Source organism: Jaculus jaculus, chromosome 4 (genome assembly GCF_020740685.1).
Source record: "Jaculus jaculus isolate mJacJac1 chromosome 4, mJacJac1.mat.Y.cur, whole genome shotgun sequence".
NCBI classification, from domain to species: Eukaryota; Metazoa; Chordata; class Mammalia; order Rodentia; family Dipodidae; genus Jaculus; species Jaculus jaculus.
Genome location: NC_059105.1, coordinates 38403918 through 38420808, shown reverse-complemented (window position 1 = coordinate 38420808; position 16891 = coordinate 38403918). Strand labels below are relative to the sequence as shown.

Below are 16891 nucleotides of genomic sequence, written 5' to 3'. Positions count from 1 at the left end.
AATATTTACTTATGAATTACCTTTTCCTAAGAATATTTAAGCTGTTTAGATATACTCAAATCTACAGAACCCAAATAATTATTGAAAATGTTACAAGAAGTAACTTCAGGGCTGGAGAGATGGCTTAGCAGTTAAGCGCTTGCCTGTGAAGACCCCGGTTCGAGGCTCGGTTCCCCAGGTCCCACGTTAGCCAGATGCATAAGGGGGCGCACGTGTCTAGAGTTCGTTTGCAGAGGCTGGAAGCCCTGGCGCGCCCATTCTCTCTCTCTCTCCCTCTATCTGTCTTTCTCTCTGTGTCTGTCGCTCTCATATAAATAAATTAAAAATTTAAAAAAAAAAAAGCGTGTGCCACCACACCTGGTTTAAAAAAAAAAAAAGTAACTTCAGAGATCATGAGAAAAGTGTTAACATAGCCACAGGTACCATTTAGTTCTGACTTAGTAGATCTGGTAGAAGACTCCAGAATAGAATTTAAAAGTAAGTTTCCCAGGTGACTTTTGAGTATCAGTCACATTTGAGACCCACTGCAGGTATTACTGGTTAAATTTTGAAATTAAGTACTCTAAAGGAAAGAGAAGGGAAATGAGATAAAAATCCAGGCTGGGGACATGGTTCAGTGAGCACAGGACCTGCCTCACAGGCACGAGGACCTAAGTTGGGATCCCCAGCACCCACGTAAAAGCCAGGCCCAGCCATGTGCCTGTAACCCCAGCTCTGGGAAGGCAGAGACAGGAGCCTACTGGCTAGCTGGTAAAACTGGGCCCGTGAGCTCCGGGTTCAGAGGAAAGCCAGCTCACCAAGTAAGGCCAAGAGTGACTGAACAGGTGTAGACCGACACCTACACATGTCCAGACACGCGTGGGCGCTAGTATACACACCACACAGCAAAGATTCCCCATCCAAATGAATGCACACTTGAGGAAATTCTAAAACTCCTAACAGATAAACAAAAAGGGGCTGGGGCGATGACTCAGTGGATAAAGTGCTTGTGGTGCAAGTGTGAGGTCAGAGTGCAGTTCCCAGCACCCACACACGTGCTGGGTGGCCTCAGCTGCCCAGAGACAAGGGCTCCCCTGCTTCAGTAAGTATAGTATAGAGCAATCAAGGAGGAGGACACCGCCACTGGCCAGCCCATCCACACACATCCGCAACCATACACATACCCAAATAAAAGAAATTAACTTAAAAGCAATAAAATGAAAAAAACCAGACATGCTGGGGATGGGACTCCAAGAGAATGAGAGACAAGAATGTGTGAGAGCTAGAGAGATAAAAGCGAGAACAAGTGAGAAAGAGAAAGAAAGAAATTCAAAAAGCACATACTTGAACTTAAAAACCTTAAAACCAAGCCAGGCATGGTGATGCACACCTTTAATCCCAGCACTTGGGAGGCAGAGGTAGGAGGATCACTGTGAGTTTAAGGCCACCCTGAGACTACAGTGAATTCCAGGTGAGCCAGGGCTACAGTGAAACCCTACCTCGAAAAAAACAAACAAAAACCTTAAAACCAGGTACATACTTGATTCCAGAAGTTTGAGGTAAGCCAAACCAAAAATAAAGAAATAGAAAATAAAATAAAAAGCCGGAGGCAGTGGCTCACATCTGAACGACAAGCGCTTAGGAAGTCTAGACAGAAGGCTCAGGAGTTTGATGATCATGATTTCCTCCTCAGTTACGCAGTGGGTGAGTACAGCCTAGGCTCGATGTGACACAAAAACCCCAAACATGGTTGCGGCGATGGCTCAGACATTAAAGGCGCTTGCTTGCAAAGCCTGTCAAGCTGGATTCAATTCCCAGCACCCATGTGAAGCCATATGCAACACATTTGGTGTATACTTGCAACAGCAAGGGACTGGCATGACACACATGCACGCATGCATGCACGCACGCGCACACACAAATTAAAAAACAAACAAAAGGTTCCTTTCAGATACAGAAAGGACAGATAAAACAAGAATCCTAATGACTTGGAGGATAGGGGAGAATGAAAGGTTTCAACTTACCTAAACTGAGAAGAGGTCTAAGTATCTGAGATTTGATTTCACTTAGTTTTGAGTAAAACCGTCTTTCTGTAGTAGCCAACTCATGGAGACTGGCAATATACCCCATAATATTTTTGTCCATCAAAGCTACATAGCTATCTGTTCCTGCTGTCACTCTGCTTATATATCCAAGCTGAAAGAGAGGAAAATAAAAAGATTAAAGGTGAAATATAATTTATGGGCAGCATATTAGAGCTCCACACTGGCTCATATGAACTGTTAAGAGCCAAAGGATAAAACATTCACAAAGCTGGGCATGGTGGTGCACACCTTTAATCCCAGCACTGGGGAGGCAGAGGTAGGAGGACCACTGTGAGTTCGAGGCCACCCTGAAACTACATAATTAATTCTAGATCAGCCTGGACCAGAGCGAGACCCTACCTCGAAAAAAAAAAAATTCACGAATTTGTAAGCTGGTTATTAAACTAATAGTGTGAAAGTGACCATAACAAAAATTATAAACACTGCTTGATGTTTGCTTGTGAGCTTGTTTGTCGGTACATGATTGTCACATACGAGTAACCATATACATACACACTTTATCTTCATGCTTTTTTTTCCAAATTGCTTTTTAGACTTTTTATTTATTTGTTTGAGAGAGAAGTAGAGAGTGAGAGACAATGGGCACGCCAGGGCCTTCAGCTGCTGCAAACAAACTCCAGACACATATAAGACTTTGTGTGTGGGTCCTGGGGAATCGAACTGGGTCCTCTGGCTGTGCAGGCAAGTGCCTTAACTGCTAAGCCATCTCTCCAGCCCTCCATGATACTTTTATTTCACTTTATAAATGGCTGTAACCAATCACCCTAGACATATAAAGATCTAGCAGTTACATGTCTCAAGATTCACTTTTGAGTTGAGGAGATGGCTCAGCAGTAAAGGTGCTTGCTTACAAAGCCTGCTGGCCCAAGTTCAATTCTTCAGTACCCAAGTAAAGCCAGATGCACAAACTGATGCATGCATTTTGAATTCATTTGCAGGAGCCAGAGAGGCCTTGGTACATCCATATATATGTTTGCATATTCTCTCTTTCAAATAAATTTTTCTTTAAATTTTAAGACGACTCACCTTTTCATGAAATAAGATTAATGAGAATGGAGAGGAGCCCTCCTACATGCTATCACAATAACTAAGACAGAGAATCAACCTGCCTATTGACAGATGAATGGATAAAGAAAATATGCAGCAGTGTGGATAGACCCAGAGAACATTATATTAAGTGAAGTTTATCAGACACAGAAAGTCAAATAAGACATATGTGGGAACTGAAATAAACTGATCTCATAGAATTAGAAAATGAACAATGGTTACCAAAGAGTGTGTGGAAGGCAGGGAAGGACAGAAAATAGTTAATGGGTACAGGGCACAGTTGGTAAGAAAGAAGAACTTCTGGTAGCATGTCTGTTATGGGGGAAACCAACTGCTCTCTGATTAGATTTGAGACCCACTCCACAGGAGGGAGTTTCTGTCCAGTACTGAAACCCTATCAAAGCCTATGGCTGGGGAGGTCATAAGGCTCAGGGGAAGGAAATTACTAGTTTTATCTGGCTAAACGGACACATAGTGCCCACCAAACTGCCCTCTAAATACTTGTATTTTATGCACATATATTAATGTTATGCTCACTTTGGTTTGAGAAGCTTTACTTTTCAGATAGCAGTAACCACTGGGGAGACTCAAAACACATAAAAGTGCTGAGGAATGTTCAACACTAACTGAAGCATTTCTCTCACACCTTTCAAGGCTCTGGAACCACTGCAGAAGAGATGAGGGAAAGAATGCAAGAGCCAAAGGAAGGGGAGGAATGCTTACAATGCTGTCTTATAGGCACAAGGTGGCTGTGGCATTCATGACTTCACAGGGGCTGACCCTATCTACACAAAACCTTTATCTACACTGAGGCATCTTTCACAGTGCATGTGGAGCCAAGGTCAACTGCTGCAAAGAGCCAGTCAGCATGACTAAAACAACAAGCTGCATATAGGTCAGGAGCAAAACCTTAGCTACTGTTGCCTTTAGCTATTAAGATCTTATTCCACTACATTCAGAGTTGACTAGTCAGAAAAGCAAAAACTAAAAAGCAGTTCATGAGACACATTATTCTACGAGAGTTGGACATCCAAGGATGTACTACACTGCCTATTGGCAAGTCTTATTTTATTAAACTAAGAGAGTGAAAGACAGGAAATAGAAAAGCAGACAGAAAATGAGATCTTCAAAGCAGAAAGCAAGTAAAGAGGGAAAGGAAGAGAGCAGTGGTAAATGGAGCCCTGTCATGGCTTTCGTGGTCACTCACGGGCCCCTCTCAGGACTCTGCAGTTGTCACTGCCCACTTAGACTTAGAAGTTCTATCCTAATTCTCCTCTGAGGGTTCCAGGAAACTTCTCTATGAAAGGTGCTTTGCAATACTCCTAGAAGACTAGGCTTGAGCATTATGAAACAGAAACAAAAACCAACCAACAAAACCAACAAAGAAGCTTCGGGATTTAATTCAGGGATAGAGCTCCTGTCTGCTATGTGAGGCCCTGAGACTCATATCTAGTATCAAAGACAAAAACAAACAAAAACCCCACAAATACAAAATCCCTACATGAGGGTGCTAACCCAACAATGATTTATGAGGTATATACTAAACCAGAGCAGGATAGCTTGCACCAATAGCCCCAGTACTTGGGAGGCGGAGGAAAGAGGCCTGTATACCGGGTTCAGGATAGCTGTATACCAAGATCTTGTTTAAAACAAAAACCAAACCAAATCTGATAGTAACGGCAACAAAGGAGTATGCGCTATGAAGCGGTGAGAGAGTCTAAACTCTATACCTTCATGACCCTTACACTGTAGTAAGGAAGAAAGCAAGCAAGTGGCATAGTACATTACACAGTGATCGGCACTGTGGGGAGAAAGGGCAGGAAAAGGAGGTGAATGGACGGGACGGGATTCCATTCTACATAGGCAGGCAGAGTGCTGAATAACAGGTATCTACTCAAGTGCCAGCAATATCATGACTCCCCAGTTGTGGTAGCATGTGGGCCTTAAGGTCCAATTCCTGTTCACCTTGCTACAGGAGAGAAGCACTGGAGCCTTAGTACCGCTGGGATTCTCCACGAGGCTGTCACCTTCTGTAGCGTCCTGGCGGCCACTGTAATACAACTCAGGCTGGAAGTCTTCTGTGTCCACCAAAAACAGGGAATAATCCTGGCCTGCAGCTATGCTCCAGACTCCGTTGTCACTGCTAACCTGTAAAAACAGAGGGAGACTGTCTGTCCACGAGTGAGACGACCACAGCGAACTCTAGGTCCACAGAACGGAAGAGATTACTCAAGCAGCCGTCATGCGGACAGCAAGACTCTCCCAGCAATGTACCCAGTTAGTGCGGAACAGATGTAGGAAGAAAAGGAAATCCTATGTTTAGCCTTTTATTTTGGAACTGGGTTTTTATGAAAATCTGACAAAATGGAATTTGAAAAGAAAAACAGATCAAAGTTTTTATGTTTTTTTTTAAGTCCCCATCATAAATAGTCTATCTTTTAACAACAAAGGAACCCAGAAATATCTAGATCCCTACTCTAAACATGACAGCTAGAATGCACCTTTTCTATCCACATTCATAACTGTGTGCCAACATTCTAAGGAAAAAGGGGGAAAAAACCTCTAATAAGGCTAAATTCCATTTAGTACCAACTAAAACCCTTGAGCGCTAAAATTCATTTTCCCATGTATAACTCACTACCTCTCTGATGTGACTTCACTGTGCCAACTCCCAGGATGTTGAAACAGGCAGGAGCCCTGAGAAGCCCATGCACGTGGACCTAGACCAGAGGCTCTCAGAGTGTGGTCTCTGCAGTGGCAGCGGCAGCGGCAGGAGCGGTCACCTGGAAACAGGTTAGAAATGCACTCTCAGCCGCAGAGCCAGCAAGGGGGATCCAGCACTTGGCTTCGACAAGCCCTCCAGGTGATTCTGAGAGATGCAAAAGCTTAACGACCACTATTTGCGTCGATGCTTTTCAAACCTTGGGCTCCACATAGGATTCAGGAGCTACCACAGAAAGGCAAGAGCCAGGGCTCTTGGTGCCCTGCAACCCATCAGCCAGTGTAATTCCATCATGCTGGTGTATGCATGGGGTTCTCACAAGATTCCACTGAAAAAGTATATTGCTGAAAACTGCTGCCTGGACCCTCCAGCTTCTCTCTTGATAACAGGCAAACACCTTAATCCATAGGTCCTTTTGTCTAGATAGGTTCCAAGGACCAGGTGCTCGTGTGTGCATGCACACAAGCACATGCATCTCCATTATTTTATAGCTATCATTTAAAATATTTATATTAGAGAAAGAGAGAATGGGCACACACTAGGGCCTCTTGACTGCAAACAAACTTCAGATACATGTGTCACTTCATGCATATGGCTGGGTACTGGAAAATTACATGGGTACTGGAAAATTGAACCAGGGTCAGCAGGCTTTGGAAGTAAGGGCCGTTAACCACTGAACCATTTCTCCAGCCCTAACTTCTTCTTCTTCTTTTTTTTTTTTTTTTTTGTTGAGGTAGGATCTCACTCTAGCTCAGGATGACCTGGAATTCACTATGTCTTCTTAAGGTGACCTCAAACTCACAGCAATCCTCCTACCTCTGCCTCCCAAGTGCTGGGATTAAAGGCGTGCGCCACCATGCCCAGCTAAGCTCTATCTTCTTAAACATGTCACTCTCTTCTCAAGTTCCAGACACCCATCCAGCGAGTGACTCCAGCTCATTTTGAAAAGAATGAATGACAGCTTTTCTAGGAAGAAAGAATTACCCTGCTTGTCTGTCTGTGACAGGCAGAATCATCCTGCTTATGTGCTGGATGTCCAGGCTGTCCCTGAATGTGTCCCCCTAGGCGTCAAGTGCGCACCACCGTGTCCAGCAAGAGTTACCCATGTAATCTCTAACTACAACAAACTCCAAACCAGGGATGGCAGCACATACCCACAGTCTGAGAACTTGGGAGCTTAAGCAGGAGGGTCAAGAGTTTAAGGCCAGCCTGGGCTACACAAAATTTAAATCTTACTTGACTTTTAGTTTTCAAAGATTAATTAGGATGATTTTTATGACACATTCCTATTGGGGGTGGAGATGATCAGTGGGACAGCAGCCGAGTATCACATACAAGGCCCTCGGTTTCATCTCCAGGCCTTCCCCCCACACATTGTGCACATTCCCAAAGAAAAGAAACTCAAAACCCCAATGCTATGTTTCTATGACTAAAATATTACAATAAATTCTATGCCCCCAAATGTCAAATTAATGTTTGATTTTCAGGATCTCCAAATCTGTCCTTATAAACTTGTCTTTGAAATGTCAAATAAATGACTGCCAAAATCTCCAAATTTGTCCTTAGTATAGTTTGTTTGCTGTTACTAGGGATTGAAACCTGGGCCTCGAACCTGTTAGGCAAGTTCTTTACCTATAACCTAGTTCTCTTTTATTTTGAGACGGGGTCTCACCCAAGTTGACCACACTGGCCTTGAACTTGCCCTGTAGCCCAAGCAGGTCTTGAATGTTTTAATCCCCCTGTCTCAGCTTCCCAAATAGGCCCAGCCCAATACTTTCCTTAATATGAATAAGAGGACTTCCTACTTTATTTAAAAATAAGGAACAATGATTTGCTATGTCTTCATGATAATCAGAACGGGATCACTAATGAAATGTTTTATGTTGAAAATGTTTAAGTTTGAAACTAGAAGTAGTAACTTTTTAACATTATGTTTTGTTGAGTGTTTCATTCTAAGTAAAATTAAATTCACAGAATGGAAAGTCCACAGGTACAAGTCTTAAATAATGATAGGTACACAGTGTACATTTGGTATGTGAAATCCTGAATATTTATTAACTATAATTTACATTTAAATTAGGTTCCCCAACTCGAAGTGTCTGTTCCTTTTAGTCTTTACTACTCTCAACAGAGGGCTCTGTTTGCAACAGGGGCGGCATCAGAATCACATGACGATGCAAGCACAAGCTCACATCCCATTCTGTCAGGCTCATGGCTCACACTACTCTGCTGCTGAATGAAGAAAGAAAAAATAAATAAATAAAACCCTTCTATAACAGGTACCAATACTACTGGTATGATTCTGGCATTTCCCTAAGGTGCTGGGGCAGGAGGGAAATTCTGAAAAGTAATGATTTGGAATACCATCAAAGGAACTAAAACTACTGCTCTCTTAACAGCAGGGCATAAACTAAAACCAATCCATACAATAGTGAAGAAGTCACCTAAACTTCTTGCTTCACCACAGATGAAAAGCCTACCAAAAGGTCTGCTGTTACGTAAGCTATAAAACAAGCACACACCACCAGAAACAATGGTCTGTAAAACTCAAATTTAAGCAAGAAATCAGAACAGACATTATTTGGTGGTTGGCACTTTCAGTTTTTGCTTTAAAAAAAAACACAGAAGTACTATAAATACTCAATATATACTTAAAGCTAAGAAATAAAACACGTTTTTTAAAACATTTCGTTTAAAAAGAACATGCACTGTAAGAACAATTTTGAAGAAAATTAAAACTTTTTAGAGAAATTATATTCATAGTCTAAATATGGAAACAAATATAATTTTCCTAAAAAGGTGTTATAGCATAAAACTCTGAAATACGCAGTTATTAAAAGTTCTCATAAGGTGACTAGGGAAATGGCTCCGTGGTTAAAGGTGCTTACTTGCAAAGCCTGCCAGTCCAAGTTCAATTCCCCAGTACTCACTAAGGCCAGATGCACAACCTGATGTGTGCATATGGAATTCATGTGCAGCAGCCACAGGCCCTGCGTGTCCATTCTCTTAGTCGTTCTCTTCACTCCCACCCCTCACTGCCTCTGCAAATAATGAATATTTTTTAAAGTTCACAAAAGTACCTTTGCAAGTCGAGGAACTGTTGTTGGAAAATCAGAATGACCAAGCTGACCAAAGGTATTGCTACCCCATGAGTAAACCTATCAGAAAAAAACAAACAGAAAAGCAGGGAAGAGGTGTGAATTTGATCTTGCACATCAGCTCTGAACCTTACTAATATATATATCAATAAGTACAAAAGTTGTTCCCATTACTTTTCACTCTTTTAGATAGCAGATACTGTCTGGGCTTGGTGGCCCATGTCTATAATCCATGCTCAGGAGGCTGAGGCAAGAGGAGCACTACAACATGAGGACAATGACCTAAACAGTGAGTTCAAAACCAGCCTGGGCTACTAAGTGTGATCTTGTCTCAAAAGGGGGGAAACAGCAAGCAGATTTTAAACCAGGTACAGTGGTGCCTAACTTAGAGTCCGAGGAAGGAGGATTTCGAGTTTGAGAGCAGCCTGGACACTGTCTCAAAAAGAAAACCTACCAGGCTGGAGAGATGGCTTAGCGGTTAAGCGCTTGCCTGTGAAGCCTAAGGACCCCGGTTTGAGGCTCAATTCCCCAGGAGCCATATTAGCCAGAGGCACAAGGGGGCGCACGCATCTGGAGTTCGTCTGCAGTGGCTGGAGGCCCTGGCATGCCCATCCTCTCTATCTGCCTCTTTCTCTCTCTGTTTGTCACTGATCTCAAATAAATAAATAAAAATAATTTTAAAAATGTAAAAAAAAAAAAAAACAACCGACAAGCAAAAGAAAAATAAAACCAAAACTATCCTTATTTCTTTCTGAAGGCCAGACAATCCTCTTGCCTCAACCTCCTGAGTGCTTGGACTATAGGCATGAGTCAACATGCCCAGTCAAATCATTTTTGTGAGTGGTTCACATCCATAATCCCAGTATCAGTAGGCTGAAGCAACAGAATTGCTAAATTTGAGGCCAGCCTGGGCCAGAGTACAGACCATGTTTCAAAAAAATTAAATGACAAGGGGCTGGAGAGATGGCTTAACAGTTAAGGCATTTGCCTGCGAAGCCATAGGACCCAGATTCAATTCCCCAGGACCCACGGAAGCCAGATGCACAAGGAGCCACATGCATCTAGAGTTCGTTTACAGCGGCTACAGTGGCTGAAGGCCCTGGTGCACCCATTCTCTCTCCACCCTCCCCCTTCCTCAAATAAATAAAATAAATGTTAAAATATTTCTTAAAAACTAAAACACAAAAACAAACAATATACCATCATTTTGACTATTACATAAAACTCTACGTGGATATACCTTGGCTATCTACTAAATTATTATTAGAATCTTTAATATTTAATAATGTTATTAAAATCTTTGAATGTACATATTTTAAGAACTATATGCACATCTATTTCCTTAGAAGAAATTCCAGAGCAAAGAATTCTGAGTCAATAGCTACACACTCTTATTTCTGACACATACTGACAAAATTGTCTTCGACCAAGATCCAACTTACATTTCTACCAACACTGCTTTTTCCCACATACTAAGCAACATTCAAAAGTAAATGTGGGCTGGAGAGATGGCTCAACAGTTAAGGCATTTGTATGCAAAACGTGATGGCCTGCGTTCAATTCTCCAGCACCCATGTAAAGCCAGATGCACAAAGAGGCACGTGTCTGGAGTTCATTTGCAGTGGCAAGAGGCCCTAGAGTATCTACTCATATTCTCTCTCTCTTCTTGCAAATAAATATATTTTAATACAAAAATTAGCTAATCTAGTAAAAGAAAGTATGCTTAAAAATGTTTACAATTCTCTATTACCCACGTAAAGCCAGATGCACAAAGTGGTACATGCACCTGGAATTTGTTCACAGTGGCAAGAGACCCTGGCATGCCTTCTTTTCTGTCTCTGTTCACAAACAAATAAATATGTTTTTTAAAAAGATAACATGAACATGCCGGGCGTGGTGGCGCACGCCTTTAATCCCAGCACTTGGGAGGCAGAGGTAGGAGGATCGCCGTGAGTTCAAGGCCACCCTGAGACTACATAGTGAATTCCAGGTCAGCCTGGGCTAGAGTGAGACCCTACCTCAAAAAACCAAAAAAAAAAAAAAAAAAAAAAAAAAAAAAAAAAAAAAAAAAAAAGATAACATGAACAAAATATAGGCATTTCAATAACTATTTACATATCAAGTAGCAACATTTTAATGTTGCAAATGTTTTTCCAAAATTGTTCTGTGTCTTTATTCTATTTGTTGTGGATATTTTTGGTTTTGTTGTCGTTTTGCTGTTGAGAACTTTGAATTACTACACAGAAAAAAAAAGCAACATTATTTTTAATTTTCCCTTTTTAATATTTTTAAATATACACGTGTGAGGAGAGGGACATGTGACATGGCGCACATGTGGAGGTCAGAGGACAACTTTGAGATATCTGTGTTCTGCCTTCTTTGAGCCAGGGTCTCTTGTGGCTGCAAATGAACTGCCAAACTGCAAACCAATGTCACACAAACTGGCCCATGTGCTTCAAGTCCCATGTCATAGGCACCCAGGGTCACAGACACTGTGTACTTTGCACCAGCTTTATGTAGTGCTGAAGAGCTGGACCTGAGCTCGCAGGCTTTCCAACAATGAAAAGCATGTGAAGGCTCAGAGCAGACAGAACACCGGTGCCTGACAATGTACATACCCCACACATGCTCAGACAAGACAGTGCTTGACACTGCACATGCCCCACACATGCTCAGATGAGACAGGGCACCGGTGCCCAACACTGCACACGCCCCACACATGCTCAGACCAGACAGAGCAGCGGTGCCCGACACTGCACCCACCCCACACATGCTCAGACGAGACAGGGCACCGGTGCCCAACACTGCACACGCCCACACATGCTCAGACGAGACAGGGCACCGGTGCCCAACACTGCACACGCCCACACACGCTCAGACGAGACAGGGCACCGGTGCCCAACACTGCACACGCCCACACACGCTCAGACGAGACAGGGCACCGGTGCCCAACACTGCACATGCCCACACACGCTCAGACGAGACAGGGCACCGGTGCCCAACACTGCACACGCCCACACACGCTCAGACGAGACAGGGCACCGGTGCCCAACACTGCACACGCCCACACACGCTCAGAGCAGACAGAGCACCAGTGCCCGACACCGCACACGCCCACACATACTCAGAGCAGACAGAGCACCGGTGCCCGACACCGCACACGTCCCACACATGCTCACACCAGACAAAGCACCGGTGCCCGACACTGCACACGCCCACACATGCTCAGAGCAGACAGAGCCCCGAAGCCCAACACTGCACACGCCCACACATGCTCAGTCCAGACAGAGCCCCGGTGCCCGACACCGCACACCCTCCATAAATTCTGATCAATCTTACTGTGCTCGCCTTGCATGAAATCATATCAGCATTAAGAGTTCACCTCTTACCTGAGATTTTGCAGTAAGTGCAAGAGAATGGTAACCACCTGCCTCCAGATGGATGACCTCTTTGCCATCCAGACACTTGACACACAAGGGTTGAAGCCTTTAAGAAAAACACACAAACATACAAAGTACTCTCAGCATGAATCACGGCCTTTCTCCATCAGAGAATGTACTTTCCAGTAAAAAACAGACCACTAAAAATGGACGTATGGTCAAACTACTCCTAAATAATTGTGTGTGCGCGCACGTGTGCACACGTTTAATTCAAGCTTTGGCTATCATTGCTAATTAACCCCTTTAATTTAGAATCTATTCAAAACTTTAAACAAGGTGGAAGCAGTGGCACAGGCCTGTAATCCCAACATTTGGGAGGATGAGGCAGGAGGATTACTGCGAGTCTGAGGTCAGTCTAGCTACATGATAAAAATCTGTCTCCAAAATAAAAAGTGGGGCTGGAGAGATGGCTCAGTGATTGAAGAAGATTGCGTGCAAGCTCTGGTGGCCTGGGTTCAATACTCCACTTGCAGTGGCAGAAGGCCCTGGTGTGCCCATTCTCTCTCAAGTAAATAAAATTTTTTATATAGTAAAATAAAGTTTTGGGGTTTTTTTTTTTTTTTTTTTTTTTGGTTTTTCAAGCTAGGGTCTCTCACTCTAGCCCAGGGTGACCTGGAATTCACTATGGAGTCTCAGGGTGGCCTCGAACTCATGGCAATCCTCCTACCTCTGCCTCCCGAGTGCTGGGATTAAAGGCGTGCACCACCACACCCAGCTGTAAAATAAAGTTTTAACAACCACAAAACCACAAGTGATTCATTACAGCAGAGAGTATATAAAGATCAGAGAGGGTAGAGAAGTAATTTTTAAAAACCTTTCATGGCTGCCTTCACTCTGCTAAGAACACAGGCATCTGCATTAACCCACTGCTTGAAACAGCCATTCCTTTATACACCTCAAGCTTCACAAGTACCTGGTTTGTTAATATCTTAAAGAGGTTTTATTATAATGACAGTTTTCGCTGATGTACAGTCATGGCTTACTATTTCAGTTATAGTTATCTTTTTTTTTTTTTTTAATATTTTTTTGTTCATTTATTTATTTGAGAGTGACAGACACAGGGAGAAAGACAGATAGAGGGAGAGAGAGAGGATGGGTGCACCAGGGCTTCCAGCCTCTGCAAACGAACTCCAGACGCGTGCGCCCCCTTGTGCATCTGGCTAACATGGGACCTGGGGAACCAAGCCTCGAACCGGGGTCCTTAGGCTTCACAGGCAAGCGCTTAACCGCTAAACCATCTCTCCAGCCCCAGTTATAGTTATCTTGACAGTGGCAGAGTAAGATCTTTTGGGAGTCAAAAACATGTTGTCTCTTCTTTACAAGTTAAAAGTTTTAGCCATTCAAATATTTCAATGAAATACTAACTTATTGCCAACACCTCTCTCTGTATTCAGTCCAAGATGAACACACTTCAAAGGAGATTGGAAAAACCTTAGTCCTTTCCCCATTAGGAGCAAACTAAGACCGAAGTGACATCTTCCTATTAGAGTGATAGTGCGCAGGAACCTGAGAAGACCTGATTTCCTCTAGGAGGAAACAGATATGTAGTAACCTTCCTAGGAGAAAGGTTACTTGCTAAGCCAATTCCCATCAGCAAATGCTGGTGACGCTCACCTGGGCAGAACGTCGCCATGTCCCAGCTGCCCCTCCTTGCCTTTCCCCCACGTCCACACCTCTGTTCTCAGGGAAGGCAGGAGCGCATCTGCCTCACCGCTGTACGTGGGGGTCAGAACCACTGTTCTTGTTTTCACCCGGGCAGCCTTTCTTAAGAGCCGCGGAGAAACTGAAACAAACCACAGATGGGGTGAAGGAGGAGGGAGCTGGGGGAGAAGACAGAACTTTTGAAAGCTGAGAAATGTCAAAGAAGTGTGCTGACATGGTATTTATGACACATCTGCTACAGGCTCTCTGCAGAAGAGGGGACTGACTAGTCCAATGGTGTAAATGCTCCCTACTATAGTCCATCCTGCCTCGACTTCCCTGCAGACACACACATACTAGCTTGCAGAAAGTGTGCACAAGACTTGCAGCTAGAAACTTGACTGTTTAAATCTGTCTGACCCACCCACACTGCCAAACATGTGATCACAAAACCTTTTCTGTGTAACACCTAGTGACATGCTAGACAACTCATCCCATAAAGAATATGCACAGGCCGGGCGTGGTGGCGCACGCCTTTAATCGCAGCACCCGGGAGGCAGAGGTAGGAGTACTGGTGTGAGTTCAAGCGCACCTGAGACTACAAAGTGAATTCCAGGTCAGCCTGGGCTAGAGTGAAACCCTTCCTCGAAAAAAAAAAAAACAAAGAAAAGAGACGAGAAGAGAAGAAAAGAAAATGACAAAAGATGGCGTGGTAATGAGTGTCTGCAATTGTAGCACTCAGGAGAGGGGGGCAGGAGGCCTGCTGAGAGTTTCAGGTCATTCTGGATTACACAGACCATCCCAGGCCAGCCTGGGCTATAATGTTAGACTCTGTTTCAGGAAAATAAACAAAACATGATTATGTCACAGAAAATACTAAAGTTAACGTATCTTCTATATTTTAAAAGAGTTAAAAGCTTTTCCAATACGTAACAATAATTATAATAAAAGACTTATTTTAAGATATAACACTTTGAATTTCTATGGTGGATAAAAGTTTATGAAAGGGAAGTATTAAAAAGCTTTTACCAAAAAAAGGGGGGGATTACAAGTCTGGGGAGAAGGCTCAGCAGTTACGGGTGCTTGCTTATAAAGCCTGCCAGGCAAGGTTCAGTTCCCCAGTAACCACATAAAGCCAGATACACACACTGGTATGTACATTTGGAGCTCGCAGTGAGAAGAGGCCCACCACAACTATTTTCTTTCTCTCTCTCTCTCTTTCTGCAAATAAAAAAATATATATTTAAAAAAAACTCTTATGTACTTGGTATATTTGGGGATTGTTTTATAGGTTATCTTTTTAAAAATACTAACATTGAGCTGGAGATACGATTCAGCGGTTAAGGCACTTGCCTGTGAAGCCAAAGGACCTAGGTTCGATTCCTCAGACCCACATAAGGCAGATGCACAAGGTGGTGCATGCATCTGGAGTTCGTCTGCAGGGTTTGGAGGCCCTGGTGCACCTATTCTTTCTCTCTACCTGCCCCTGTCTATCTCTTAAATAAATATACGTTTTTAAATGCTAATATCTTTTGTAGTGCTCAAAATAATACAAATGCATATTACATTAGGTAAATCTTTATCAATTTTGTGGCACAACAAATTTTAAACAAAGTTATGAAAAAAGGAAATTATGTTTAGTAATTATTTCTAAAGCAAAAATAAATAAATACAAGGCTTTCTTTTAAAACTATTTCGGTAAACCTGGTGTGATACAGCATGAGGTGTTGGGACCACCTGGAGCTCACCAGGTGTCAACTCACCAGAGCCTTACCTTGTGACAACAATCCCGGAAGGGACAGCCTTCGGCTGCCTCCCTCGGACTCGTCCTCTCTGACATCCACAAGACTGGAGCTTTTCTTGCCCTGCATGGATTCCTGTTTCACCTGCTCTTCTCTGCTGTCTTTCAGACCCTCTGGGCCTGTGGAACCACTACCTGACTGAGCTCCTGCTTCACAAGGGGCTGCGCTATAGAAGTTCATAACTTTCTTAAGAGACAAGGCCCCCGCTTCGTACGTCGCAGCCACTCTCACACCGACAGCAGAGGCACAGGAGACCACGAGGCTGTTGAGGGCTGAGGAGCTTGTGGTTGGTGGGCTGTGAAGATTAGGAACTGCTTCTTCTACAAGAGGCTAAAATATATACACACAGAGAGACAGACCCCTTCAGAAAACAAGCAATAACAAGAGAGTCCCAGAACAATTTGCACGAAACAGACCCGGGGTGGTAGTGCACATTGTAATCCCAGCATTAGGGAGGCTGAGGCAGGAAGAATGAAGCTAGCGTGAGCGACATGACAGTTCAACAAGGACCTAGGGGTATCCCCTCTTGACCATGCTATCAATGTATTATATGGAAATGGTACTCAAAATACAGTTCTCTTTCCAAGATCCTCTTTCCATAATTAATTTTAAAAAATTCTCATCAGGATGTCATGTTTTTCCATGGTATTAAACAACAGGCTGCCTTCATAAAATGAAGCACATGAAAAGAGGAAAGGGGCATTAAAGGTATGAAAGATGATGGCTTTAGGACTTGCAAGCAGACCTCAAGTTTGATGGCAGCCTAGGATCCATAGTGAGACCCTGTCTTCAAAAAAGGAGTTTAGGAAATGGTTCACACTTAAAGGCACTTGCTTACGAAGCTTGATAGCCCGGGGTTCAATTACCCAGTACCCATTTAGCCAGATGCACAAAGTGGCTCATGCATCTGGAGTTTGTTTACAGTGGCTAGAGGCCCTGGTGTACCCATTCTTTCTCTTTCTCTCTTATCTGCTTCTCCCTCTCTCTCTCTCTCAAATAAATAAATAAATAATAAAAAAAAAAACTAAACTAAAAAGAGAGCCAAATGTGGTGGTGC

General features: G+C 43.3%; 1 protein-coding gene across 3 annotated transcripts in view; it reads right to left on the bottom strand.

Moving 5' to 3' along the window:
- The window catches only part of Als2 (alsin Rho guanine nucleotide exchange factor ALS2), an 82343-nt gene that overhangs the window by 40050 nt on the left and 25402 nt on the right, over positions 1 to 16891 (bottom strand). For all 3 annotated transcript variants that reach the window (XM_045147244.1, XM_045147245.1, XM_045147246.1), the window contains exons 5-10: positions 15807 to 16164; positions 14006 to 14174; positions 12341 to 12437; positions 8934 to 9011; positions 5097 to 5279; positions 2004 to 2175 (exon numbers count right to left, since the gene is read on the bottom strand). In XM_045147244.1, the coding sequence (XP_045003179.1) occupies positions 2004 to 2175; positions 5097 to 5279; positions 8934 to 9011; positions 12341 to 12437; positions 14006 to 14174; positions 15807 to 16164 (1057 nt within the window). The remainder of the gene's footprint in view (positions 1 to 2003; positions 2176 to 5096; positions 5280 to 8933; positions 9012 to 12340; positions 12438 to 14005; positions 14175 to 15806; positions 16165 to 16891) is intronic.